Source organism: Triticum dicoccoides, chromosome 1B (genome assembly GCF_002162155.2).
Source record: "Triticum dicoccoides isolate Atlit2015 ecotype Zavitan chromosome 1B, WEW_v2.0, whole genome shotgun sequence".
NCBI lineage: Eukaryota > Viridiplantae > Streptophyta > Magnoliopsida > Poales > Poaceae > Triticum > Triticum dicoccoides.
In genome coordinates this window covers 291,013,717-291,041,436 of record NC_041381.1, presented here as the reverse complement: position 1 = coordinate 291,041,436, position 27,720 = coordinate 291,013,717, and the positions used below count along the sequence as shown (strand labels likewise).

At 46.4% G+C, this 27,720-nt stretch overlaps 1 protein-coding gene across 1 annotated transcript; it reads right to left on the bottom strand.

The window, feature by feature from the left end:
• Positions 1-17,360: 17,360 nt before the first annotated feature.
• Positions 17,361-27,130, bottom strand: LOC119331584 (E3 ubiquitin-protein ligase hel2-like). Its single transcript, XM_037604749.1, has 7 exons — positions 26,840-27,130; positions 25,885-26,193; positions 20,384-20,592; positions 20,259-20,307; positions 20,039-20,128; positions 19,874-19,936; positions 17,361-19,715 (listed from the first exon to the last, which is right to left on the bottom strand). Exons 1-7 carry the CDS (start codon positions 27,005-27,007, stop codon positions 18,000-18,002), a joined length of 2,604 nt encoding a protein of 867 aa, XP_037460646.1. The 5' UTR covers positions 27,008-27,130; the 3' UTR covers positions 17,361-17,999.
• Positions 27,131-27,720: the final 590 nt, after the last annotated feature.

Below are 27,720 nucleotides of genomic sequence, written 5' to 3'. Positions count from 1 at the left end.
TTGAAGTGTGCAAGTAATCAGAGGTGGAAGTAATAAAGAGCTCTTCATGATTTAAAAATGTGGAGAACTCCTCCATCAACTCCCCAAATAGAATATTATCTTCATCAAGATTGGACCCACCATATATATCTTAAAGTTTGGTCCAAGTCTCATGAGCCGACTTGCAAGTCGTGACTGCCTTAAACACTTCAAATGTTAAAGCTTGATGAATGACAAGAGAAGTATCACAATCAAGATACATATCCTCAATAGATGGAGAATGTCCATCCTTAGCAATAGAAATTCCTATAAGAACAATTTGCAAAGCATTTGGACCCATGGCCTGAAAGTGACAGAGCATGCGAATTCTCCATAGGTGATAATTTGTGCCGTCCAAATCAAAAGTGTTGTTGTGCACTAGTTCACTAGTCGACATCGTTACTCTCTAGGTGGTGAAGCCTAATAAGGAGAGACCGGGCTCTGATACCAATTGAAAGGACCACGATGTCGCCTAGAGGAGGGGTGAATAGGTGTTTTAAAATATTTTCTGGATTTGGCTATATCCTAATGCGGAAATAAACTAAGCGGATACTTTTCAAGCACAAATCCTAAATATACTAGGCTCACTAAGTGCGCCATAGCTTAGGATAAACAAGATGAGAACAACGAGGATATGAGTAAGCACAAGTAAGTAGACAAACTTACTCAGTGTATATCACAAGATATGTAAATAAATAATACACACAACCACAAGTAAGCAATACAAGCTTACACAAATTATGTCACAAGATATGGAAATGAATGTTACAAGCTAGCAATTCACACTCAGCACAGGATAGAACAATGGTAGCCATGAATTGCGGACTATAAAGCGTTGGCCTAAATGATCTCTACGATATGGTAACCAACACAATATAATGAGGACAACAAGATATAGTGAATGCACGGTCAAGTGACCAAAGTAAACCACAAGTAAGGAGTTAGGGTTAGGGATAACCAAAGTCACGAAGACGAGGATGTATCCCAATGTTCACTTCCTTGGAGGGAAGCTAGTCACCGTTAGAGAGGTGGATGTTACCACGAAGGCACACCAACGCCATGAAGGCTCACCCTATTCTCCTTGAGATATCACCATGAAGGAGATTCTCAACCACTAGTGGTAGACCTTGAGGCGGCCTCCAAACCTTCACAAACTTTTCGGGGGACAAATCACAAGTTGATTCCTCACCGGAGCACTCCTACCACCTAGGAGTCTCCAACCTCCAAGAGTAACAAGAACAAAGGGGAAATGCTCAAGACTTTCTCAATCACGAATTCCTTTGGTCAAGAGAGGGATAGGGAGTGGATCTATTACTTGATTGGAAAAACTCTCAAGAACTCTCACAAATCTCTCCGGGATCTAAGATTTGGTGTAGGAGAAGTGAGAGGGAGCCACTTGGGTTGTTGGGGCGATTTGGGATGAAGTGGTCGACCCTCAACCGGATTAGTAGAGGGGTATATATAGAGGGCCTAGAAAACTAGTCGTTTGTGAGTAAGTGACGGCGCCGGGCCGGACATCCGGGCAAGGGCCGGACATCCGGGCAAGTGCCGGACATCCGGCGGGCACAGCCAACATTTGAAAACAGGTTCTGGAATTTGCGGGCCGGATTTCCGGGAGGATCCTGAACATCCGGGGCGACCCAGAAGCCCGGACATCCGGCCAAGTCACGGATGTCCGGCCATCAAAAAAACAGCAGGAACCCCAAAACTGAAACATGCATAACTTTTACATCCGGACTCCGATTTTGATGATCTTGGGCTCGTTTTGAAGCTATGGAAAAACTCCAGGTCCTCACATATAGAACCACCCAAGATAAGCCATAATGGAGGGTGCAAAGCATGCAATGGTTATACATATACTTTGGGGAACCTAGTTGGCTTTGGATTTTCTTTTGACATATGTAGGCATATTGTATTTGTATTGGTTAGGAGCGAAATATGCCTATGTTGGAATATGATGTGAGAAGAATAGAAATAGATGATGTTGACTTGAGAAAATCCATCACTAACCCCTTTGATCCCCTCTTAATAATGCGGGATCCCTATAACTCAAGAATCATAAAAGAACTATACTAGATAGCTTCCGAAAACTCATTCCTGAGCATATATCCTTTTCGATGGTCATCGATCCTCACATCTAAAGCCAAAGGAAGTAATACCTTTGACTAGAGCCTTTCACTTGAGCTTTATATTGATGTTTCTTCATGGCTCAAGTTGAAGGCAAGACATTGGAGAAGTCTTCAAGTAGCTCCCCCATACACAATGTGGGAAGGTTTGCTTTGCATTCATCTTTACTTGTCCATCAACATTAATTACTTGATGACATACTTTGATGAGCACCAAGCTTTCTTATAAGCACCAAGCTCATGAGAATTACCTAACCCACATAACATAGACAACACATAGTATGGGTTAGTACACAAAGCGGAATTGATAAATTCTTACCATACCACAAGATCTCATGTGGCACATGATATGCGCTTGTGTGTTGTCCATCTTAGAGTTCAATCTTTGATCTTCATCTTGGTCAACATTTATCTTTGCTCCATGATTAATATTGATGTCTTGAAGGCCCTATTGATATCTTCACTATGCTTCATTTCTTCAAGACATAATAACCAATATCTCAATTCACCATGACCATATCAAGTTTCTCCTTGAATATCATATTGGACATCATTTGCCCGTTCTCATGCTCCAACAGAATATCTTGAGAGGCACAATGAATTCTTCACTTGAATTACTTGCTTCAAGACATAATAATCCCCGACTCAACAAATGAGCTCATAATGATCCTATCATCAAGCATATGTAGAAATCTTCTTTTTAATCATTCTCTCAAGATCTTGATCCATCATGGTTCAACCCATAAGCCTTGATTCATGCACAACAATATGTATATGGCATTCATTTCGTATCCATTCTATCTCCTTCTTGCATCACCATGGAATAAACATCATTCAGTTCATCCAATATTCTTCATGCATTGGAAATGGAACTTTCCTTTAAATGTACAACTCAATGCAAACATTAGTCCATTAGGATTGTCATTTAATTACCAAAACCACACATGGGGGCTACATGTACTTTCACCTGCAAGCTTAAATAATCCACAAACTTCATCCACAAAGATAAGGTGTAAATCGGGATGCAATGTTCCATCTCCTGCAAAGGGATTAGCTAGCAGTTTCTCTATCATACCCGAAGGAATCTCAAAGTAAACATTTTCAGTAGGTTCAGTAGGTTCAGGAGCAACTCTTTGCTCTACTGGTCGGGGCGAAGATACCCCGAACAAGCCCCTCAAAGGATTAGTTTCCATAGTAACAAGTGACAGAAAATTTCAGCACACTATATAAATGTTTCCTTACCAATTTTCACTCACCAAAGGCGCTTCACTTCCCAGGCAACGGCGCCAGAAAAGAGTCTTGATGACCCAAAAGTATAGGGGATCTATCGAAGTCCTTTCGATAAGTAAGAGTGTCGAACCCAACGAGGAGCAGAAGGAAATGACAAGCGGTTTTCAGTAAGGTATTCTCTGCAAGCACTGAAATTGTAGGTAATAGATAGTTTTGTGATAAGATAATTTGTAACGGGTAACAAGCAATGAAAGTAAATAAAGCGCAGCAAGGTGGCCCAATCCTTTTTGTAGCAAAGTACAAGCCTGGACAATTTCTTATAATGAGAAAAGAGCTCCCGAGGACACATGGGAATTATCGTCAAGCTAGTTTTCATCACGCTCATATGATTCGCATTCGGTACTCTGATGATTTGATATGTGGGTGGACCAGTGCTTGGGAACTGCCCTTTCTTGGACAAGCATCCCACTTATGATTAACCCCTATTGCAAGCATCCGCAACTACAAAAGAAGTATTAAGGTAAACCTAACCATAGCATGAAACTAGTGAATCCAAATCAGCCCCTTACGAAGCAACACATAAACTAGGGTTTAAACTTCTGTCACTCTAGCAACCCATCATCTACTTATTACTTCCCAATGCCTTCCTCTAGGCTCAAACAATGGTGAAGTGTCATGTAGTCGACGTGCACATAACACCATTAGAGGAGAGACAACATACATCTCATCGAAATATCGAACGAATACCAAATTCACATGACTACTAATAGCAAGACTTCACCCATGTCCTCAGGAACAAACGTAACTACTCACAAAGCATATTCATGTTCATGATCAGAGGAGTATTAATATGCATTAAGGATCTGAACATATGATCTTCCACCAAGTAAACCAATTAGCATCAACTACAAGGAGTAATCAACACTACTAGCAACCCACAGGTACCAAATTGTGGTTTTGATACAAGATTGGATACAAGAGATGAACTAGGGTTTTGAGAGGAGATGGTGCTGGTGAAGATGTTGATGGAGATTGACCCCCTCCCGATGAGAGGATCGTTGGTGATGACGATGGTGATGATTTCCCCCTCCCAGAGGGAAGTTTCCCCGGTAGAACAGCTCCGCCGGAGCCCTAGATTGGTTCCGCCAAGGTTCCGCCTCGTGGTGGTGGAGTTTCGTCCCGTAAGCCTGCTTATGATTTTTTCCAGGGTAAGAGGCTTCATATAGCAGAAGATGGGCACCGAAGGGCCAACAGGGGGCCCAGGAGACAGGGGCGCGCCCCCCACCCTCCTGGCCAGGGTGTGGGCCCTCTCTGGTATTTTCTTCGCTCAATAATTCTTATTAATTCCAAAAATGACTTTCGTGGAGTTTCAGGACTTTTGGAGCTGTGCAGAATAGGTTTCCAATATTTGCTCCTTTTCCAGCCAGAATCCCAGCTGTCGGCATTCTCCCTCTTCATGATAAACCTTGTAAAATAAGAGAGAATAGCCATAAGTATTGTGACATAACGTGTAATAACAGCCCATAATTCAATAAATATCGATATAAAAGCATGATGCAAAATGGAAATATCAGCCGCCGAGCCGCGCCGTGCCCGCGGCCGAGCCTGCCGCCCCGCGCCGGCGCCCGACCGCCCGCTCCACCACCTCGTCGCCTCGCCTCATCGCTCCGTCGTTCGTGCCGCCTCCTCACTCCGCCGCCATAGGACACGCCTGTTGCCTCGCCATCGTCCCACCGTCGCCGCGCCACCTCACTGCCACGCCCCTCACCGGAGTTTGGGCGCCACCGACGGCTCGGATCCGACCGGGTGGATCAGATCCACCCGTCCCTCCATCCAAACGGAACAGCTCCCCCTGGATCCTTCCATCCCGCACCGCTCCATTTATTTTCCCTCGGGGTGAGAAATTTCACTGTCCCGGGATTTCAAACATCATGTGTACATCTTTGACCTGCTGTAACTAAGTGCATATTGGTCTGATGGTGGTGTTCTTTATATGCACGTATTCTGCTCTTCATGCTCTACATGATGGTGTACTTTTTATGCATGTTAGGGTTCATCTTGATGCCATATTCATCATTGCAAAAGTGCTAAGTGATATTAAGTGCATAAAACTGTTGTAACATGTTATTTTGTCTTTTTCATAGCATTTTGTGTGTTTTCTTTTGAGCAACATGCTTACATTTTTAGAAGCATATTCAGGTCATCTTTACAGTGGTATAATCCATTTTCATGATATGCCCTGTGGTGACTAGCACAAGCTTGCAAAGTGGGTTACTCGTTGCTGTTTTCAAAGACTCGGTATTTTCTGTTGACTGAATCTGTTATATTATGATGTCATGTTTACTTGATGCTACCATAAAATTTATGCATAATCTCGAGATTTTCAGTAATCATGTTTTGAAGATCATGTTATGATCTATCCATCCACGCCCTTGTTTGAAATTATAGCATACTATAGCTTGTTCTTTTCATGCTCTCAAATTGCTTTAAAATATAACTGTCAGTCTGTTAACAGCATGTTCCATTTTGCAAAGCTCTTTGTAATTAATCTATGCATCTTATAAATTGTGCCTTTGGTTTAACTGGAAGTAGGTCATGCCTACTATATGCCCATGACCTTTGCATATTTATTAAAATTGTTGTGATTGATGTTATGTGCCTCCAAAGTCAACATCATAATGTTACTGTTTTGCATTCCCAGATTTTCACTAAGTCTGAGAATCTGCTATTTAATGTTTGCATCTTGTCTTGGTGAATTCCATGAACTTGTTGCTCCTATGTATATGTAATGTTACATTATTTGAGCTCCATGATATGTACTAGCATGCTATACCTTTTTATGCCATGTTTATGTACTGTAGCATACTTGTTTCATGCCTCCAACATGCCATCATATTAACTTTGCTCATGTATATGCCCAGTTTTTCACCGTCCTAATCTGTGTTATAAAGTTGCTTTTTGCATTGATCATATTGGTTTAATATTGATGCCTATGAACCTGAACCTGAATGATATCTGAAGTATGTAATCTTTACTTGAAGTGCATATCAAGTTTGTGCTCATATGGTTCCTGTAGCATGTTGTTTTGATGATTGCAAAGTTCCTAGTTGTTGTTTAGGCAGATTGATGTTATATCTTGTTTTGAGTTATGTGTTGAACCATTGCTCCGTTTTGAGTATGCTCTATATGAAACTTGCTTAGTTTTACATGTAGTTTCATCATGTCATGTTGCATCCTTGATTTGAGTATATGTGCTTGATGTTTGTATGCATTTTGCATCAATGCCATGTTTAACTTATTTTGCTCATATCTTCTAGGCCTTAGCTCCGAATTAAATGAACTTTATATGTAACTTGACTAGAAAGACGTGTAGATCATCATGATGCATTTTAACTTGCTGTTTAACAACTTCAACATAATGTGTTATTCAGATCTGGACCAATTTTGAATTTTACATATGGGGAGTTTTCGGAATTGTTATATGTTGTATCCGGCCTCATTAAACTTGCTTTGATGTGAGGTTCTTGTATGCATCATCTCTTACCATAAGTAGCATCATGTGGCCTTGTCATACATCATACTTGGATGAGCATCATTCCATGTTATGTGTTGTGTGTTTACCGTGTTGCTTGCTTCTTCTCGATAGTTCCCAATTTCGTTGCGTTTGTGAGGATTCGTTCGACTACGCCCGTTCGTCTTCTTCATGGATTCGGTCTTCTTCAAAACGGGATTTCAGGCAAGATGATCATTATCCTGGATACCACTACTATCTTTGCTTTGCTAGTTGTCTCGATGCTTTCGCTATGTCGTGCTACCTACCACTTGTTCATCAAGCCTCCCAAATTGACATGATAAGCCTCTAACCTTTTCCACCTTCCCAGCAAACCGTTGTTTGGCTATGTTACCGCTTTGCTCAGCCCCTCTTATAGCGCTGCTAGTTGTAGGTGCAGTGCAGGTTGTTCCATGTTGGGACATGGATATGTTGGGATATCACAATATATCTTATTTATTTAATGCACATATATACTTGGTAAAGGGTGGAAGGCTCGGCCTTTTGCCTTGTGTTTTGTTCTACTCTTGCCGCCCTAGTTTTCGTCGTGTCGGTGTTATGTATGTTCCTTGATTTTGCGTTCCTAACACGATCGGGGTTTATGGGCCCCCTTGACAGTTCGCTTTGAATAAAACTCCTCCAGCAAGTCCCAACATTGGTTTTAACATTTGTCCAAGATAATAATAAACATGGTAACAAATTTGACGCATAGGGAGTTAGCGCTACCCGAGGTTCCTTATTCAACATAATACGGGGGGCCAGTGATGCTGGTGTTGATCCAAACTAGAGTCATGTGCGGCTTCCCCCGGGGAAACTCGGGTCTCAGTTGTTGTACGTTGTGCTCATCCGATCGTGGCCTGAGACGAGATACGCATGGCTCCTATCAGGGTGTCGGTACGTCGGGAGGTCTTGCTGGACTTGTTTTGCCATTGTCCAAATGTCTTGTGAACCACGATTCCGAGCTTGATCGGGCTGTTCCGGGAGGAGGGTTTTCCTCCGTTGATCATGAGAGTTTGTGATGGACCAAGTTGGGACACCCCTGCAGGGTTTAAACTTTCGAGAGCCGTGCCTGTGGTTATGTGGCAGATGAGAATTTTTAATATCCGGTTGTAGAGAACTTGACACCAGATTCGAAATAAAATACACCATCCGCACACCATCCGCGTGTGTAACCATGACCGTCTCTTTTTGAGTGAGTTCGGGAAGAGAACACGGTGGGGTTATGTTTGAACGTAAGTAGTTCGGGATCACTTCTTGATCATTACTAGTTTGCGACCGTTTGTGTAGTTTCTCATCTTACTCTTGTACTCGTAAGTTAGCCACCATATAATGCTTAGTGCTGCTGCAACCTCGCCACTTATCCATTCCATACCCATTAAGCTTTGCTAGTCTTGATACCCATGGTAATGGGATTGCTGAGTCCTTGTGACTCACTGATTACTACAATAACAGTTGCAGGTACAGGTAATGCGATGATCATGACGTGAGAGCGATGTTTACTTGTTTTGAAGTTCTTCTGCTTCTTCTTCGATCAGGGGATAGGTTCATGGTCGGCAGCCTGGGCTAGCGGGGTGGATGTCATTTGTGTTTGCATTTGTGTTTCATCCGTAGTCAGATGTTGCTCTTCTGTATGATGTTTGATGTATTCATGTGGCATTTTTATGCCTTTGTATGTATCCCCATCTATTATGTAATGGTACGATGTAATGATATCCACCTCGCAAAAGCGTCTTCAATATGCGGCTCTATCCTTGGTGGGACCTTCGAGTTCCTCTCAGATAGGATCGCATATTGGGCGTGACAGTCGAATCCTTGGAGAAGTTGAGCGGTGGTGTTGTCAATGTAGAACCGTTCCTAGTTAGCCGAAACACCCTAGGAGATGGAAAAACCGCAAACTCAAAATCTCAAACGAAAAATGTCAAATGGTGATAGCGGAATGCATTAGTGGTTCCGGAGTTGGCAATACGAAAGTGGTGGTGGTGGTTGATGAAGAAGAAACCATCCCTAAGTGGTCGAAACACCTTAGGGGACTCAAGTCACCACTCAAGCAACCACAAATGCTATATGGATCAAAATGGGTTAGGTTGCGGAAAGCTATGGTGGTTTTGCGGATGATATGGTGGAGGACCTAGGCAAAGATGTCAAAATGTAAAATATTTAATGGAGTCAAATGATGTTGGAACATATCTAGATGGATGGGGGATGTCAATAGCTAATCAACAAGCTAAAGAACGTCAAAATCGGACTCCGAATGTGGAAGATATGGCTGAAACAAGAAATCAGCCGAAGTAGTTTTTGAACTAGCAGACAGTCCGGTCCTGGGTAGTGGATAGTCCGGTCTTTATCCAAAAACCTTCTGATTCAAGCGGACAGTCCGGTATTGGGGAGCGGACGGTCCGGTCCAAGAGCGATTTTGGTCCTGATGTGAGCGGACAGTCCGCTACGGGGGTGCTGGTGCGGGCTGGGAAAGCACGAACTCAAAACTTTAGGTGGAAATGGATGATTTTGGGGTCAAAATTGAGGAGATTTCGTGGATGGAAGGTGGGGAAACTTGTGGGGAAGCTAGATCCACTCGAAACACAATGAATCCATGGATCAAAATCAACAAAATATCATCAAACCAACAAATCGTAAAAAAGAATTGGGGCTATTTTTGGTGGGGATTTACGAATTTAGGACGAAATCAAAAAATTAGGCTAGAAAACAAGGGGTAGGGGATCCAAATTCATGATCAACGTAGCTCATGATACCAAGATGTTGTGGGGTGGATACCCTAAGTGGAGATCTTTCATGAATTGGAGGGGGATCCACGAAAAACACAAAGAACAAGAGGGGAAATAACAAGAGGAATACTCAAGAACAAGTCCAATCACACATCCACTAGACTCACAAACACATGAGATTCACAAGGTACAAGAGCAATCAAAAGGAAACAAGATACATGGTAAAGTTCATCCCAAATCCTATGAAGGAGATGAGGTCTTGATGATCTAGATAGATCCTTTCCACAAGGGGGTCTGGAATATCTAAGGATCTTCTCCAATGGAGGTCTTGAACTCCAATGGAGCCTTCTCTCTCAAGAGGAATCCCATAATGGGAGATACATGAGCTAAGCTCTAATGTCTAGATCTATTCTTAGCTTCCCCTAAAATGGAGGAGAAGGAGGGATATATATAGGTCCAAGGCAAGGAAGGGGTAAGTGAGGGTAAAGTTACATGGGCCTTGCCCAAATTTCGCCCGCAGATGCACTACCGGACAGTCCGGTATGGGGGACCGATGGTCCGGTGGAAACAGAAACTTTTGGGCATCCAGAAATTGTACTACCGGATTGTCCGCTTAGGGGACCGGACTGTCCGGTAGTGCAATTTCTACACAAACGAAAACTGCTCTCTGGATGGACCGGACAATCTGGTTGGGCGACCGGACAGTCAGGTAGTGCAAATTTTGCACCGTCGTCGCTTCCAAGCTTCCCTCGCGGATAGTGTAGGCGTACACTTGCGCTTGCACTCCTCTTCGTCACCCATGGTGCTCCAATGATACCTATGCATGCAAACGAGAGGAGTTTCAACTAGTATACCATCCTCGATGGGGTAAAGTGAACACATGTAAAGGAGATGATTCCCCTTTGTGTATGTGAAGTAGATTTCGCACGTGTCACTCACCAAACGAACTCTTGACATGGTGATTTATGTAGGATGCTCCACATCAAAGTGTTTGGAAGACATTTGGCATAAGGAATTGAAAACGAAGGATCATGCATGTAGATCTTTAACATGCTCAAAGCCAATAACATTCAATTCAAGTTGAGTAACTAACATGCACTTGCGGAAAAGATCATTCGCCACAACATTCTCTTGACCTTAATGTACTTGATCACATAAGGAAAAGATTCAATAAATTCACTCCATTTAGCATGCTATTTGTTCAACTTTGTTTGACCTTTAAGGTATTTAAGCGTCTCATGATCGGTATGTACGACAGATTCATGTGGGCAAAGATAGTGTTCCCAAACATGCAATACTCGCACTAACACATATAATTCCTTGTCATAGATGGGATAGTTAAGTTGAGCGCATACAGTTTTTTGCTAAAGTATGCAATAGGTCACTTTTCTTGCATCAAAACTCCACTAATACTGTTTCCACTAGCATCAAAATGGACCACAAAAGTTTTGTCAAAATTAGGCAATGCAAGAATTGGAGCATTTGTAAGCAAAGATTTAAGCTCATAAATGCGGTAGATTGAGAGGGTCCCCGAACAAAGGGTGCATTCTTCTTACTCAAGGCATGCAATGGTGAAGAAATTGTGCTAAAATCCTTAACAAAGCGACGGTAGAAGGCGGCGAGATCAAGGAAACTACGCACTTGTTGCAAATTTGTGGGTGTGGCCAAGTTCTAATTGCTTAGATTTTAGACTCATCAACATGAACACCCTTAGAAGACACAACAAAGCCCAAGAAAACAAGCTTGTCGACACCAAAAATGCATTTCCCCATGTTAGCATAAAGATGCTCGTTTTTAAGAACTTGCAAAACGTCCCTCAGATGGGTGACATGATCTTCTAGTGATTCTCTAAACACAAGTATATCCTCAAAATAGACCACAACACATATTCCAATGTATTTTCAAAGAACATAGTGCATCACACGAATGAAAGTGTCGGGTGCTTCCAATAAGCCCATAGGCATAACTAACCACTCATACAAGCCAAATTTAGTTTTAAAAGCGGTTTTCCACTCATCACCTTGTTGAATGCGAATTTGGTAATATCCACTTTTAAGATCAATTTTTTGATAAAATGGTGGTGCCACTAAGCTCATCTAGCATATTGTCAAGGCGTGGGATGTGATGCCTATAGCAAATGTTGATGGCATTTATGGGACGGCAATCGGAACACATGCGAAAACTACCCTCTTTCTTAGTCACAAGAATAACCGAAACGGCACAATGGCGCAAGCTTTCATGTACATGTCCATTGTCAATGAGGTGTTGTGCTTGCCTTTGTATCTCCTTAGTTTCTTTGGAGTTGACGCGGTATGGAGCCTTGTTCAGTAGGGGTGCGCCGCGGATGAGGTCGATATGGTGCTTGATGCCGCATCGAGGAGGAAGGTCGGGAGGTAGCTCATCAGGGAATACGTCTGCGAACTCCTGCAAGATATTAGACAACACTAGAGGTACATGATTAGAGGTGTTAGTCAATGCCACGTCATCTTTGCATACTAGGACATAGTGTCGAACACTAGATGGCTTCTCACACACTTCTCTCATCTCCCGTTTGGTGGCTAAAAGCACTAAGTCTTTCTTGCCGCTCATCGTGGAGGCACTCATTTTTGGCTTGTGGTGCTCACTCTCGCTTTGGTGGTTCACTCTCTCACTATCCTCTCCATGATGGGTGGATGCTTGTTTGTCGACGATCACTTGTCTTGGTGACATAGGTCGTAGGACGTATTCATTGCCCTTCATCTTAAAACTATAGTGGTTGGTACGCCCATTGTGGATGATGCCGCGGTCGAATTGCCAAGGTCTTCCTAAGAGGACATGGCATATGGACATAGGAACCACATCACACTCCAAGGTGTCTTCATATGCCCCGATCTTGAAGGAAACTTGCATGGTGTGCTCCACTTGAATGGTGCCGGAGTCGCTAAGCCATTGGACCATGTAGGGGCGAGGATGCTTCATCTTGACCAATCGTAGCTTGGAACATAGCTCTTCACTTTCCAAATTGTGGCAACTTCCTCCATCGATTATGACCTTCACAGAACGTCCATTGATGTCCGCCTTGGTGTGGAAGATGTGGCAACGTTGGTCTTCGTCTTGTTGGTGTTGAAGTGCCAAGACCTTGGAGACAATGAGAGCGGGGCTCGAATCATTGTCACAAAATACTTGGTCATCTTCATCTTCATTCACTTGCCGGTGCATGGCCATGTGCTCAAGGGCTTCCATTTGTTCATCACTCATCAAGTCATAGATGTCGTCATCGTTGGCGATCATGGTGCTTCGAGTGGGGCACTCAAATGTCTTATGGCCTCGACCTTGACATGTGAAGCATTTGATGGAACTTGTCTTAACGGTCTCATCCGTTGGAGTAGATGATGATGAAGCTTTCGGCTTGAAGTTGCTTGTAGTAGGAGGAGGACTTGAACATGTCGGAGTTTTCTTGTGACTTGGCTTGTCCCCGTTGCTTGGAGATTCTCTAGTCGAGGTAGGAGGTGTCGTAGTTGTGAGGACTTGAGTGTATGAGCCGTAGGTCTTGGAAGAGTACTTGGCACATTTGAAGTCATCTTGTACTTGTCGCTCGGCCCTGGTCGCTTGATGAACTAGCTCGATAAGGTTGGAGTATGGTTGGAAGTCGGCAATCCTCTTTATTGGGTGATTGAGGCCGTTCAAGAAGCGTGACATAGTTTGTTCGTCATCTTCCTTAACATTGGTCTGTATCATGGCAATCTCCATTTCTTGGTAGTATTCTTCCATCGTCTTCATGCCTTGCTTGAGGAGTTTCAACTTCTTGAAAAGGTCACGGGTGTAGTGTGTAGGCACGAAGCGAGCTCTCATGACATCCTTCATTTGTGTCCAAGTCATGATGGGTGGTTCGCCTCTTTCCTGGGGTCTGGAGGCCGTGCGCATGGGGGTGCGTGTCTCGGTTACAGAAGCTCCCAGGGAGGCCTGTGCGCATGGGGTCTTGGGGGGCCGTGGGCACGGGGTCGCCTGGGAGGTGATGTGCTACTCCAATTTGGCTCCTCCTTCTTCTGTGTGGCTTTCAGGTGCTTCTCCAACTCCTTTGGGATGTCCATTAGCTACTTGGTGGCGTTGGTCTTCGTACCTAATGACATATAGCATGTTTTGGTGATGTAGCAACCAAGTTCCATTTATATCCATATAGATCTCGAGTAGGAGTGAGTTCACCTCGGTTTCGATGGCGCGTGCTCGAGCTCTTGTCATAGGTCCATGTGGTGCTTGATGTGTTGGTGTAGAGTCCATGGGGATGATGGAAGGATGCTCGCATCAAATCATCTGATGACAACGCCGCTGCCATGGCATAGGTGACGCAACATGTCATCCTTTTTGGAGGACGAGAGGCTGTCGGAGTAGAATCTGCCGCCCTCTTCTTGGTTCTCTTCTTAGTACCCTGATGACAGAGAGAGGGAGATGATAGAAGGATGGGGAAGATGCAATGAGGAACATGATAGAGAGGCGCTACAACGTAATGCAATGAAAGAGAAAGAGGGGCGCCTCCTTTTTGACCAAATGACGATCTAGGCAGAGGAGTTAATGCCTCGCTCCGCATGGCGCATAACTCCAGGGGTTATCGCTCCGCACGGAACCTAGAAACCGCTTCCCTAGTTTTAGAGGAAACTGCATCGTGTTCCCACTTAAGGAAGAGGATAAACACTTTTTTCTAAACTATCCCATTAAATGGTTTGGCCCCACCCATAGTGAGGAAAAAGGAGGTACTCTTTTAAATTATGCAACCACAATCGTTATGGGCGGGGCCAGGGGCTACTTACAGCATATTCAATATAGGTGTATCATGGAACCCCTATCAAATGGGCCCGTTCAAAAAAAACATAATCTGACAAGGAAAAGACACGGTTTTTACTATCCAAATTAGTAAAAATCGGTGCCATCTGAGGCATGCATGAATCTTCAAGTACACGGCTACTACCACACCATGGGCCATAGACGATCCTAAGGTAAGTCAAAAACATCAGTCATGACGCCATCGGAGCCCAAAGCCCCAAGCACCCAGCACACGTGTCACGAGGATAAGTAGTCCTTGCCGCACACTCCACCAACCATGCATTAAATGCTTGATCAGGCTGCTCAATGTAGCTCGACGCAGGTCTACGGGCATAGACCTCCATCATCACGAAGACCTGGCTGGACGAGTGCCTTGAGCCGGTCAGGTGCAGGCCTTATCAGTTAGGTGAGAGTGCCCGAGCTCTGGCCCACCTTTTTGACAAGAGAGATGGTGTGTTGTGTCACGTCAAGTTGAGCATACACCAAGAGTACTCAAGGACTTGACACACTGCAATGTCATCTCATCCTCTGCCAAGACCAAAGACCAGTTGCACGTCCGCAACACCTACTTCTACTTGTAACCGTTCATGCACATTTGCATCGACCATTGCGGTACCCCCCCCCCTGGGGGGGGGGGCTATATAGGGGCTGATGTCGCTTAGAGGGACATCTGATACAAGATCACAAGAAAACACACGCATACCATAGTTAGTACTACAATAGTCAAGCACCACCCAAGGAGATCAATCAGCAAGCTTAGGGAAGTAGAGATAGGAGTGCTCGGGCACTCACGCTAGGACCCCGGCCACCACCGGTCACACCCCGAGCACCTCTTCTATAACACAACAAGCACCTGTACTTCCCACTTTTTTTGAGAAGTTGTACTTCTCACTTTGATATCAATAAGAATGGGACGTAGGAACTTACGCTATCCATGGCAGCCTGAACCTGTATAAAAATCCTTGTATCTCCTGTGGATTTCTTTTGGGTGAAACAGAGCGTTTTAGCCTCTTGCCAAACTCACAAATACATGGTATCCTTGATCCCTTATGTCCTGACTTTACACTCCGATAGTAGCATAGGCCACCTCCCGAAAATATGCTTTGGGTGCTCTCAAACATTCTGGCCAACCATTTCAACCACCAACTTTGCAAATTGCTTCACACACTTGATGTAAGTGCTCTCTCCATGAAGAAGTCATCCTACGAAGACATTAACACAATACTTTGCACTACAATCCCATCACAATCCAATCCTGTATCACAACAAAAAATAAAACAAATACCTTGAAGGTTTCCCATCGAGCAACAATGGGCACGGAGGTGAAGTCCGGACGGTGTAGCTCGCCATGAGCGAGGCAGTCGTCAGGCCGACAATGAATGAAATGGGAACGTACTTGCTGCCGCCGGACAGTGGGGGTTGAAGCAAAGCAGTTGTCACCTCACCAGCCGATAGCCGAGAGCTCAGAAGGAGCAGCAACTCGTTGATTTTTTTTCTTTCGATAAAGGGCGATTTTATTAACTCAAAATGTAGCATCAAGTGGATACAAAGCATTATGAGTAGCACTCAGCCTCTGCATAACTAGGATGCACACAGCCGAACACCAAAAGTCTGACAACCAGAAGAAAACAAAAACCGACAAATCGGCAATAGTAGAGTCCTATAGACCAACACGGTGCCTATGTCGAAAGGTGAGATGGACCGATCCGAAGGTTATACTGCCACCCATGTTGGGTAAAAACCTCTGTAGCCACCTGCTCCAACCGCGTACACACCGCCTTGAACAGCGGTTGGACCTCCGCTCGTTATAGCATAGACCACGTACGAAGCGAGTGCGTACAACGGAAAATAGCATGCAAAGGAGAAGCATTTTTGTCATTAAAAACAAAATTATTTCTACATAGCCAAAGCGACCATAGTAAGGCATACGCTCCCTTCCTTAATAGCGTTTTGAACCTATTTGAAATACCGTCCAATCAATGACCAAAAATATTGGCAACACTTGTGGGCAGATATAAACTTGACGCTATTTGGATGACTGGCCACATAGAACGTGCAAAGTTGCATTGAAAAAAGAGGTGTCTGATTGTCTCGTCATGAGTACAAAAACAATACTTCTTACTCCCTTGCCAATTACGCCGTGCGAGATTGTTTTTGGTTAGCACAACTCCCCTACGAAGATACCACATGAAGACTTTAACTTTTAGTGGTATCTTCAACCTCCAAATTTTCTTATTATTACTCGCCGGCATCTTAGAATGCGTGAGCGCACAATACATAGAGTCTACGGTGAAAGACCCTAATGTAGTAAGGTTTCAGCAAAACACATCCTGACTTTCTGTCAGGCTAATCGCATCCAAACGGCATAAAAGATTATGCCATGACATAAGTCGGGGGCCAGTCAAATCCCGCCTGAACAAAATATTATAAGGGATGAACTGAGCAATAGTATTATTCTTATCGCGAGCAATGTCACGGTGATGACAAGGGGAGGAGCTAATCAACTTCCACGGCGAGCCCCGGCATTGCAGCGGACATATCAGGCGGCGAAGGGGCAAGGGCGGCATTCGTTGCAAATCAGACAGCAACAAAACCCCAATTGGTGTCGGGGGTGGTGGCAGGCTCCAACGCAGCGAGAATGGGTGGCAGGGTGACGGCTTGGCCAGGGGTGGACGACAGACTCACCTCGGTGGGGGCTTGGCCAGGGGTGGACGACAGACTCACCTCGGTGGCGGGCAACAGCGAGAACCAGCCAGAATCAATGTGAGATGGCTAACTTCAGCGTGGTTGGCATTAACATGGTTGTGTTTGGTTTTTGAGGCGACCAATAGGTGTTGCAAATATGCAGCACTTGGTCAAAATTTCAGGAATGCAGGAAAAAAGAAGAAAAATGGCGCCAAATAGAGATACATCATCTGTTGGAACAATGTTTTGCCTCCAAATTCCTTAAATGGCAGTTCTGTAACAAAGATACATCTGTTGGAACAATGTTTTTTTCTCCAAATGCCCCAAATGGCAGTTTTTTGGGCACAGCAGGGCGACCGTTTTACATCATGTGTTGGAGATGCTCTTATTGACAGTTGTCTTGCCACACAGTAAATATAAGAGGCTGGCAACAGAAGTCATGCAGCCTGGTCGAAATCGAAGTCATGCAAGCCAAAATCATTGGTACTCTCTCCGTTCCTAAATGTAAGTCTTTGTAGAGATTCTACTATGAACTATATACGGATGTATATAGATGCATTTTAAGTGTGGATTCATTCATTTTGCTCCGTATGTAGTCCATCCAGTGAAATCTCTACAAAGACTTACATTTAGGAACGGAGGGAGTAGAATTCATGTAATATACAGTCTACACTTTGACAAAGGTATAGCTAGCCAAGCTATTCAAGTTCCATCCTCACTTTTGAGGTTTTCAACCAGCAAATTCACTCAAACGAAGCGACCTTCTAAATAGACGGCGCCTTCTCCAAGCAGCCAAAACACACATCACAAAATGTGCACATTTCCTGCCAACCAGCTCAATGGATCAAATTACGTCTGCACAAAATGATGCTATTTCTTTCCATTGCTGGAGAAGAGCTTCTGTGCTGCACCATTCTTCCAAACACTTCGCACAGGCAACCCAGTTTGCAGGACTTGTGTCTCCCTTTCAGGTCGCTCAGGGCTCACATCAGGATGACTAAAATGAAGTGTAGCCAATGAGTTGTCACCCAACCGGGCTCTGAGAAACTTTGACGTCTTCTTCGATTGTTTGTTGTTACTGCTGCTGCTGCTGCTGCTACCGGTGCTTCCTCCACCCTTGCCCACATACCTACTAGTGCCAGACGCCTTTGAAATGGCAACTGGATCACCGTCTAGACACATCTTTGTACCACAGGATGACCCTCCAGCTGATAGTGGGATTTTTTCCTTGGAAGATCGATACCCATCCTTTGAAAGCACTGCAGCCTCTCCTTCTTGAGCCTTGTTGTTCGACTGAAGCTTTCTTACAGTGTCCATAAAGCTATCAGCTAGCGATTCACTTGCATCCTTAGCAGTAGCTGTTTCTGCATCAAGTGTTTTTCCCTTGCCCTTATTTTTACGCTTGTTCTCTTTCACAGTAATGGTTTCACAACCGCGATTTTCTTGGAGACTTTTAAAACGCATGTTGGTGTAATAGGCATCAGCAAGTTCCATCTGCTTCAGAGGATCAGGCAACAACTTAGCCATTTCAGGAACAAGATGTGATATACCAAACTGCTCCACATACGAGAGATACTCTGAAGTATCAATGACGCCTTGACGGTATTCACTTGCAATTTCTTTGAACGCGGAGAACCTATCCTCATCCATTCCTAATGCAACACGCATTCTTTCCACAAGGGATTTGTTTGCTTGTCGAACATCCTCCACAACAGGCAAAGGTTGGCTGCTTTGTGGTGGCAGTTGCTTTTTATTGCCATAAGCTGTACTTGATGATGCCTGGGCAGAGGACCCACCAGAAACAAAATTAGGGGTCGAAATAGAGTGCTTCATCTTGTTTGAAGCTCTGGAATTCCATGCTGAACCGCTGGAGGCAGATGGCATGAGCCCATTATCTCTTGTTGATTGAGTTACAATCCGAAGTTGAGAAGAACCAGAGAGATGTAGCCCCTGGTCAGGTGTAGGCCATGTCTGGGTGGAAGTGGAAACATGAGGTACTATCTCAGGATTTTCACCTGTTTGAGACTGAGCAGAATATAGTACCTTCACGGTGCCCTTACTACGTTGTTGCAGCCTTGATGCAAGTGTGTTCTTAGCAAGACTTTGCAGCCCCTGTTGTGTTGAAGCAGAACCCTTGTTACTTGACCCAGGCAATGGAGGGAATAATGATTCATCACCAAGCCTCGCAGAACCCCTTGAGCTCTGATTAAGAGCCAGCGCATACCTTGATTGCTGCTCTGAGACGGGAGGAAACAAGGTTTCATAGGGAACAGCATCAATCCTAGCATCAGGAATATCCTGGTCTTGAAGTGGAGGAAAAGACAACTGCTCGAGCACGCGACGATTCCCTAAGCTTCGACCAATTTCTGTTCGACTTCGACCAGAACTGGAACTGACACTTAATGACTGGAAAGGCCCTGCAACACTATCAACTCGACTTCCAAGGCCATGGTCTGCAGTTGCACTGCCATCCCGCACAGATAATGAGAAATCCCTGTCAGATCTGTCATGGTGAGCATTATGGCCCCTACCTCTGCCACGCCTTTGATCTTGCTCATTCCTTTGGTATATAAAACTGGTAGGTATCTGGCAATGCCAGAATAGAGTATTTAGCCCAAAGCAATAGGAAACAGATAGAGATGAGCCAAACAATATTGGAACTAAATTGATGGCTAAATAAATGGAGGAGCTAAAGCACAAAAACGAAAGCAAGGAATAGAGAGGTCTTAAGAGAATGAACAAACCTGAAGTGCCGCATTCCTCTGGGCACGAGACATCCGCCCACCATGCTCCATAGCATTATGTCTCTGTAGAAATAAACTAGTAGGTCAGTACATAGACCCAGTGGCATGCCCCTTGGTAGTAATACACTTTAATACTACTAAAACAATAGCTTCAACTAAGCTTACCTTGATCTCTGCGTCACTCTGGAAGACAACAAATTTCTTGGCCAAACATGCATCATCTTCACAGAGGAAATGATCTTTACGAAAATGCATCTGAATTGAATTAACATCAAGCAATTCAATGAGAAAGTGACACAGATAACAAAGGAAGGTCACTAAACATAGACATCGATAAGAGTTAAAAGATATGGATTGATAAATATGGACAGGAGTCACGAATTACCTCTAAATCATCATAGTTCCGGAAATAATCATACTGCCCAGGATGCTGCCTGTAAGCAATTACAATGTCAGCATTTGTCACAAGTTTGCAACAATGAATTAGCTAAGGACATAGTTGCATAATACCTTTGACATATGTGGCACGAATAGTGTTCTCTGGACATATGTGTGTAAAGCTCATTATCTCCATATAATGGATATTTACAAAATTCACACACTGGGTGTCCTGCAAAACCACTGCGTTCAATCTCAGAGCCATCCACCTCAGAGTCACCAGTTTTTGTATGCTGAGCTAACTGTGCCCTTGTATAAAGCTTCTGTTCACAAATGAATACCTGCTCAACATAGTAACTCGTTCAGCAAATGATAATCCCAAGAGAAATCATTTTCTAGCATCACATTTAAAAGATACACCCTCTGTTCCTAATAGATATAAGACGTTTTGGCAGTTCAATTTAAATTGCCAAAACGTCTTACATTTAGAAACAGAGGTAGCATCTACTAAAGGGGCCACAGAAAAAAAATAGGCAATGATTCTGTTCAGCGTTGGATAATACAAATAACCCACAAGATTCACCTACTTCGTATAAAAAGGCACAAAGTGATAAAAAAAATAGCCCAGGTGTGTTAAAATGCAAGTTGAAGGTGTCATGTGGGGCACGTCTTACAGACGTGGGCCGCGCGGCCAGGAGCAGCCGACGGCCGCATCAGGCAAGGCGCAGGCTGGACAGGAGTCCTGATCCGGGCACATTAGTTCCTAGACTAGTTTATTTCGTATAGGTTTCTAGTTTGTTATTAGCCCATGGGGCCTTTATATATCAGATAGTTAGCACCCTTTAGGGATAAGCAATAAAGTTATTTCCTTCTATCTTCCCCTCCCGCATCATAGAGCAGCCAGGCAAAAACCCTAGCGCTCCTATCCACCGCGACTACGAACTACGTAGTCGAGGTCCTGCTGTCTTGGGCACCGAGGCCCTTGACAACTTGGTATCAGGTTCCAGGCGATCCTCCTCCTCGTCCACGCTCCATCCGCCGGCCGCTTTCCCCCCTGTGTCCGCGCCCAGCTCCCCGACATCGCCACAATCCGCTGCCGCCTCGGTCACTTCCGGCATGGCAGAACCGACCACCGCGGATCTGGCTAAGATGATCGAGGCCTTGACGGCCACGGTGACGTCCCTGCAGTCGTCCGTCACCGCACTCCAGAAGGACAAGTCCTCCTCTTCGTCCAGCGCTGCCGCCGCCCATGATGGGCAGCACCACAATGATCGGCCGCCCAGGTTCCAGAAGATGGACTTCCCCAAGTTCGACGGCAAGTCTGATCCGCTCGCCTTCATCAACAGATGCGAGTCCTTCTTCCATCAACAACGGATCGCCGAGGAGGAGAAGGTGTGGATGGCGTCCTACAATCTCGAGGGTCCTGCCCAACTATGGTATATGCAGGTCCAGCGCGACGAGGGCACACCTCCGTGGCGCCGCTTCTCCGAGCTGCTCAATCTCCGCTTCGGGCCACCGCTGCGCGCTAACCCGCTGGGCGAACTAATGGCGTGCAAACGCACGACGTCCGTCGTCGACTTCCAGGAGCGGTTTGAGGCACTCCTCCCCCGGGCAGGCACCTTATCCGAGACACAGAAAGTGCAGATCTTCACCGCGGGACTCCAGCCACCCCTCAGCCTCGACGTGGAGATCCATAACCCACAGTCCCTCGCCGTCGCCATGAGCCTCGCCCGCAAATTGGAGCTGCGCGACCAGTGCGCGCTTTCCGCCGCGCCACCGGTGCGTTTTCCACAGAAGGGCATCCTGCCGACACCAGGACCACGCCTCGCGCCCCCCGCTCCGGCCCCACCAGCCGCACCTCAGCAGGGCCACAATCTGCCGGACGGACGCCCAATCAAGCGTCTCTCCCAGACAGAGATGGAGGAACGCCGTCGCCTGGGCCTTTGCTTCAACTGTAACGAGAAGTTTGGCAGGGGCCACAACCGCGTGTGCCAGCGCATCTTTCTCCTCGACTTAGCGCCGGACGACGACGACGACGACGCGGCCTCCGCCACTGATGATGCATCGCGGGCCGACCCTCAAATCTCGCTCCACGCGATCGCCGGCGTGCGCACGAGTGAAACCATGCAGATGCAGATTACTCTCGGAGGTGTCTCCCTCCTCGCCCTGATCGATTCAGGCTCCACCCACAACTTCATCGCCGAAGAGGCGGCCGCTCGTGCTACGTTACCGCCCCCCACCACAGAGAAGATGCGCGTCACGGTGGCCAACGACGAGCGCGTTCCGTGCCAGGGCGCGTACCGCGTCGTGCCCTTCCGCATCGGCCACGAGGAGTTCGCGGAGGATTTCCTCGCCTTGCCGCTCGCGGGCTACGACATCGTCCTGGGCACGCAGTGGCTGGCGTCGCTCGGACCGATCCTGTGGGATTTCCGAGCCCTCTCCATGACATTCTGGCGGCGGGGCCATCGGGTGTGCTGGCACGGCATTGCAGGACCGGACGGGCCAGCCCTAAAATCATGCAGCGGCCGCGACTTCCTGGACGCCATCATCACCGAGTTCGACGGCATCTTCGCCGACCCCTCCGGCGTGCCACCGCCCCGCAGCCGCGATCACGGCATCACCCTGCTACCTGGTTCCGCCCCGGTGGCCGTCCGTCCGTATCGATACCCGGCCGCGCACAAGGACGAGCTGGAGCGTCAGTGCGCCGCCATGCTCGCCCAAGGTATCATCCGTGCGAGTTGTTCCGCATTCTCGTCCCCGGTACTGCTGGTCCGCAAGGCCGACGGGTCCTGGCGCTTCTGCATCGATTATCGCACCCTGAACGCCATTACTGTCAAGAATGCGTTCCCGATTCCGGTGGTGGACGAACTCCTCGACGAGCTACGGCACGCTCGTTTCTTCACCAAGCTCGATTTACGTTCCGGCTACCACCAGGTGCGGATGCGTGCGGAGGACATCCCGAAGACAGCTTTCCGTACTCATGACGGCCTCTACGAGTTTCTGGTGATGCCGTTCGGACTCTGCAACGCGCCGGCCACGTTACAGGCCCTCATGAATGATCTGCTGCGGCCATACCTGCGCCGTTTTGTTCTCGTCTTCTTTGACGACATCCTCATTTTCAGCGAGACATGGGCTGACCATCTCCGACATGTGCGCACCGTCTTCACGGTCCTGCACCAGCACCGGCTCTTCGTCAAGCGCTCCAAATGCGCGTTCGCCGTTGAATCAATCGCATACCTGGGTCACACCATCTCCGCTGCAGGCGTGGCCATGGATCCGGAAAAGGTGCAGGCAGTGGCGGACTGGCCGCAACCACGCTCGGCGCGCGCGGTTCGGGGCTTTCTCGGCCTTGCGGGGTACTACCGCAAGTTTGTCAAGGACTTTGGCGTGGTTGCCGCGCCCCTGACGGCCCTCCTTCGCAAGGATGGTTTCTCTTGGTCGCCGGAGGCGGCAGCAGCTTTTACCACCCTCAAGACGGCAATCACCACGGCTCCCGTCCTCGCGTTACCGGATTTTACACGGCCGTTCATCGTCGAGTGTGACGCATCGACGTACGGTTTCGGGGCCGTCCTTCTTCAGGACCACCACCCGGTGGCTTTCTTTAGCCGGCCAGCCGCGCCACGTCACCGTTCCCTGGCAGCGTATGAACGGGAACTCATCGGCCTGGTGCTCGCGATTCGCCATTGGAGGCCGTACCTATGGGGGCGTCAGTTTGTGGTAAAAACGGATCATTACAGCCTCAAATTTCTGCTTGACCAGCGTTTGGCCACCATCCCGCAGCATCATTGGGTTGGCAAACTCCTGGGATTCGACTTTACGGTGGAGTACAAGGCAGGTAGTACCAACACGGTGGCGGATGCACTTTCCCGCCGTGACACGGAGGAGACGACGATCATGGCGGTCTCAGGGCCTCGTTTCGACTTCATCAATCGCCTCCGGCAAGCGACGTCCACTGATCCGGCGCTCGTCACACTGCGGGAGGATATCACGGCAGGTGCGCGGCAACAGCCTTGGGCGCTCTCCGACGGCCTCGTTACTTTCAACGGCCGCCTCTACATTCCGCCGTCATCCCCGCTACTCCAGGAGATTCTCAGTGCCGTGCACGATGATGGGCATGAAGGCGTCCTGCGCACATTGCATCGTCTCCGCCGCGATTTCCACGCACCTAACCTTCGCAAGACGGTGCAGGAGTACGTCCGCACTTGCGGTACTTGCCAGCGGTACAAGTCCGAGCACTTGCACCCCGCTGGGCTGCTACTGCCGCCCGCATCATAGAGCAGCCAGGCAAAAACCCTAGTGCTCCTATCCACCGCGACTACGAACTACGTAGTCGAGGTCCTGCTGTCTTGGGCACCGAGGCCCTTGACAGAAGGATATAACAGTAGCCCAGGTGTGTTAAAATGCATGCTATCAAAACAACCTGAACTTCCTCAACAACAAAAAAACAGAAAAAGGTGCCTAATTATATAGTACTCCCTCCATCCCAAAATAAGTGTCTCGAGCTTAGTACAAATTTGTACTAGAGCTAGTACAAAGTTGAGACACTTATTTTGGGACGGAGGGAGTATAACATTTGGTTACACAGGTTCCACATGCTTCTCAGGCAGGCTTTGCATGTCAGTCAAAATGTTTGTCCACGCAATTTTATAAATAATATTTCAAAAGAAAACAGATATGTATGGTGAAGTACTTTCACATAGCAAGATAGCATATATGGACAAGGATAATCAGACATATACAGAGAATTCTAAATGTTTTTATACCTACTTTCCATGGTTCAGACGGACTGTCATGTTACGTGAAAAGAAAACTTACATCGCTACTTACCCATAGTTTAACTACATAACTTAAAAACAGAAACAGTCTCACTCAAGCAGGTTTACTGGGCTGAATACTGATTAGAGATGGCGTCAGCGAGAACATGCATACATAACCGAGTACTTAATAGGTATGATGGGTATAACTGGGCAAATGCTCAGGATGATGGGGCATAACCAGGTGAGTACTCGAAATAGCAGTACAGTAGTTTCACTTCCTTTATCTCTGCGCCAGAAGTTGCTGCTGCCACACCTCTGTACATAGCTGCGGGCTGCTACTGCCTGCTGTTACATATTCCTTACCAGAGGTAGCTGCTGTTGCTTCATCTAGTTTAACTATCCTAATAGGATGAAATGCTGGTTTCAGTTCTACAGGGATACCCATATATAAATACCTATTTATTGAGTTCACGGCAAATTACCTACACGTTGAGCTTGCCGAGCAAGCACCCATTACCAAGTTTTAATGTTTTATAACCATGAATTATAGCACCAGCACTACATGAGTCCACTCGCTTAGTTAAAGCAATAGCATAAACAAATATCTACCATAAATTCCTGCCTTAACTGGATTCCACATACGTTAACTGAAGGGGGCCCACAGAGAAAACGGTAAGAAAAAGGTTGGACATTAAGTTAAACTAGCTAGATAATTTGCAAACAGGTTCTGATTTTCATCCTAAATTTGCTCACAAGGGAGAAAACCATCAAATACAACAGAGTTGGTGTCACAATAGTAACTAGATTTAGTCCTTCTGAAACACAAGAATGACAATATAGGAAGGAGAAGAGAGTATATGTGGTCAAAATATTCACCTTTCTCCCCTCCAAGCAAAGATTACACATGTATAACCTATGCTGATGGAACAAATGTCCCTTTAGCTGATCAATGCTCTTGAACCTGCTTCGGCGCTTTGCTTGTGCTGCCTGACCAACCTGGTCCTCAGCTTTGTCACATACACTACAAGAAAGTCGGCACATCGCCCTTATCATCTTATAATGATCAGCATCATCAAAGTATGCCTTTGTATCCTCATGGTACCAGTACTCCCCCACATTTCCCTCATTTGCCTCAGTGGGCAAAACAGAGAAATCCAAGATCACTTTTGTGTAATCTCCCATGGCCTATAAAATGATCATAGAAGAAGGTGAAATCCCGTGAGTTATGAAGAAAGCATGCATAAAATAAGGCGTCAGTTCATGTTCCAGGAGGCTTTCCAGATACTCCCATGCCCTTTAGGCTGGCACTATGCACAAACTAGAATACTAATCACCTGAATCAGCATAAACATATAAAACTCACATATTTCTCTTTTCCTGACTAGCTATACTGTAAGCACAAATGCACTTAATCGGCAACGCAGTGAAGATGCCATGTACGGAGTATCAACAAAAAAATACAGGAACCATGAAAATCTCAAACCACTTAATCATTGGACAAATCAAAATTCGAATAAAGCGTGCGTACGATAATAAAAACAGCTTCCGGTCCTGCATAATGAAACAGAAGATCAGCTGAAATTCCAACTTTGGGCAAACAAATCCAGAATCGATACAGTGACCTGAGCTCACCTCATCAAGAAACGAGAGGTCAAAGCTATCATACTGGTGTGCTATTACTCAGAATTTTCACCATCCAAACAGTAGAACAAAACTCAGCGCCCATCTAATTAACTAGCTCGAATTCGTTTACTACCCAATCAAAGACCCAAGATCCAACCACGCCACAGATCGATAACCAACCGAACAGATGCAGACCATAGCGGCGAACCTTTGTGACGAAGACGGAGGGGCAATCCGTCTTACAGATGCAGCATAGAGAATCCTCGAGTACGAAGCGAAGGCGGACGACGCAGGTTGAACACACTTCGCGGTGCCCGCACGGCCCGTAAGCCACCCATTCGAGCGCGTCCGCGCACACCGCGCAACTGTCATCCATCTCGGCAGGCGGCAGAGGTTGGTAACAGCGGAAGAGGGTCGGCGGCGGCGGCGGCGGCGGCGGCGAGAAAGGGTTAGGGTGGGGAAGAAGGCGAGAAGGTTCGACACAAGATGAACCGGTTTGGCTTTTTAGGGACTCGTATTTGGCGATTGATGATTCGGTAAGAAAGAAACTTTTTTTTTCATGTGGAATCGGGGCCAAGTCACTGTTTTCACACTAGTTTATCTATCTATCTACTACCCTATAAAAGCATAAAAGGGTGGAGAATCAATTCATCTCATCTATCCAAATTGCTTGATCCAACGATTCAGGTGGCTCCAATGTTTAGCACTAAAACATGATTGGCATTCTCCTCGGGCCGCCGCTAATTACTCCAAAATAACTCCTTGCATCGCTGCTGAAGAGAACACCTCGCACCATCGCACGATCTCTGGTGCCTTCAAAAAAAACCTCCCCACGCCTCCACCACCTATCACACTTCCCGCCGTCCCCGCTGCCTTCTAGGCCCTCGCCACCTATGCGTGCTCCCCTGGCATCTCTTGCACCGCCCGGGCACCGGCGTCTCCCTGGCGATCGGAATTTCGCGCACCAACGTGGGATTCCTTCGCCTCCTCGCTCGCTGCCGACGCCGTCGGTGGCTGAGGCGTTGCGGCCCCACCAGATCTGATGTTGAGCGCGCCACCGGAGGACCTCCGCTACTGATCCTCGCCCCC

Coding starts and splice junctions, on each gene's coding strand:
- LOC119331584 (XM_037604749.1), bottom strand. CDS start 27,007: ATGGATGACAGTTGCGCGGTGTGCGCGGACGCGCTCGAATGGGTGGCT. Junction 26,194..26,839: donor CCTCCGTCTTCGTCACAAAG/GTTCGCCGCTAT, acceptor ATCATTTTATAG/GCCATGGGAGATTACACAAA. Junction 19,937..20,038: donor AGAGTGACGCAGAGATCAAG/GTAAGCTTAGTT, acceptor TTATTTCTACAG/AGACATAATGCTATGGAGCA.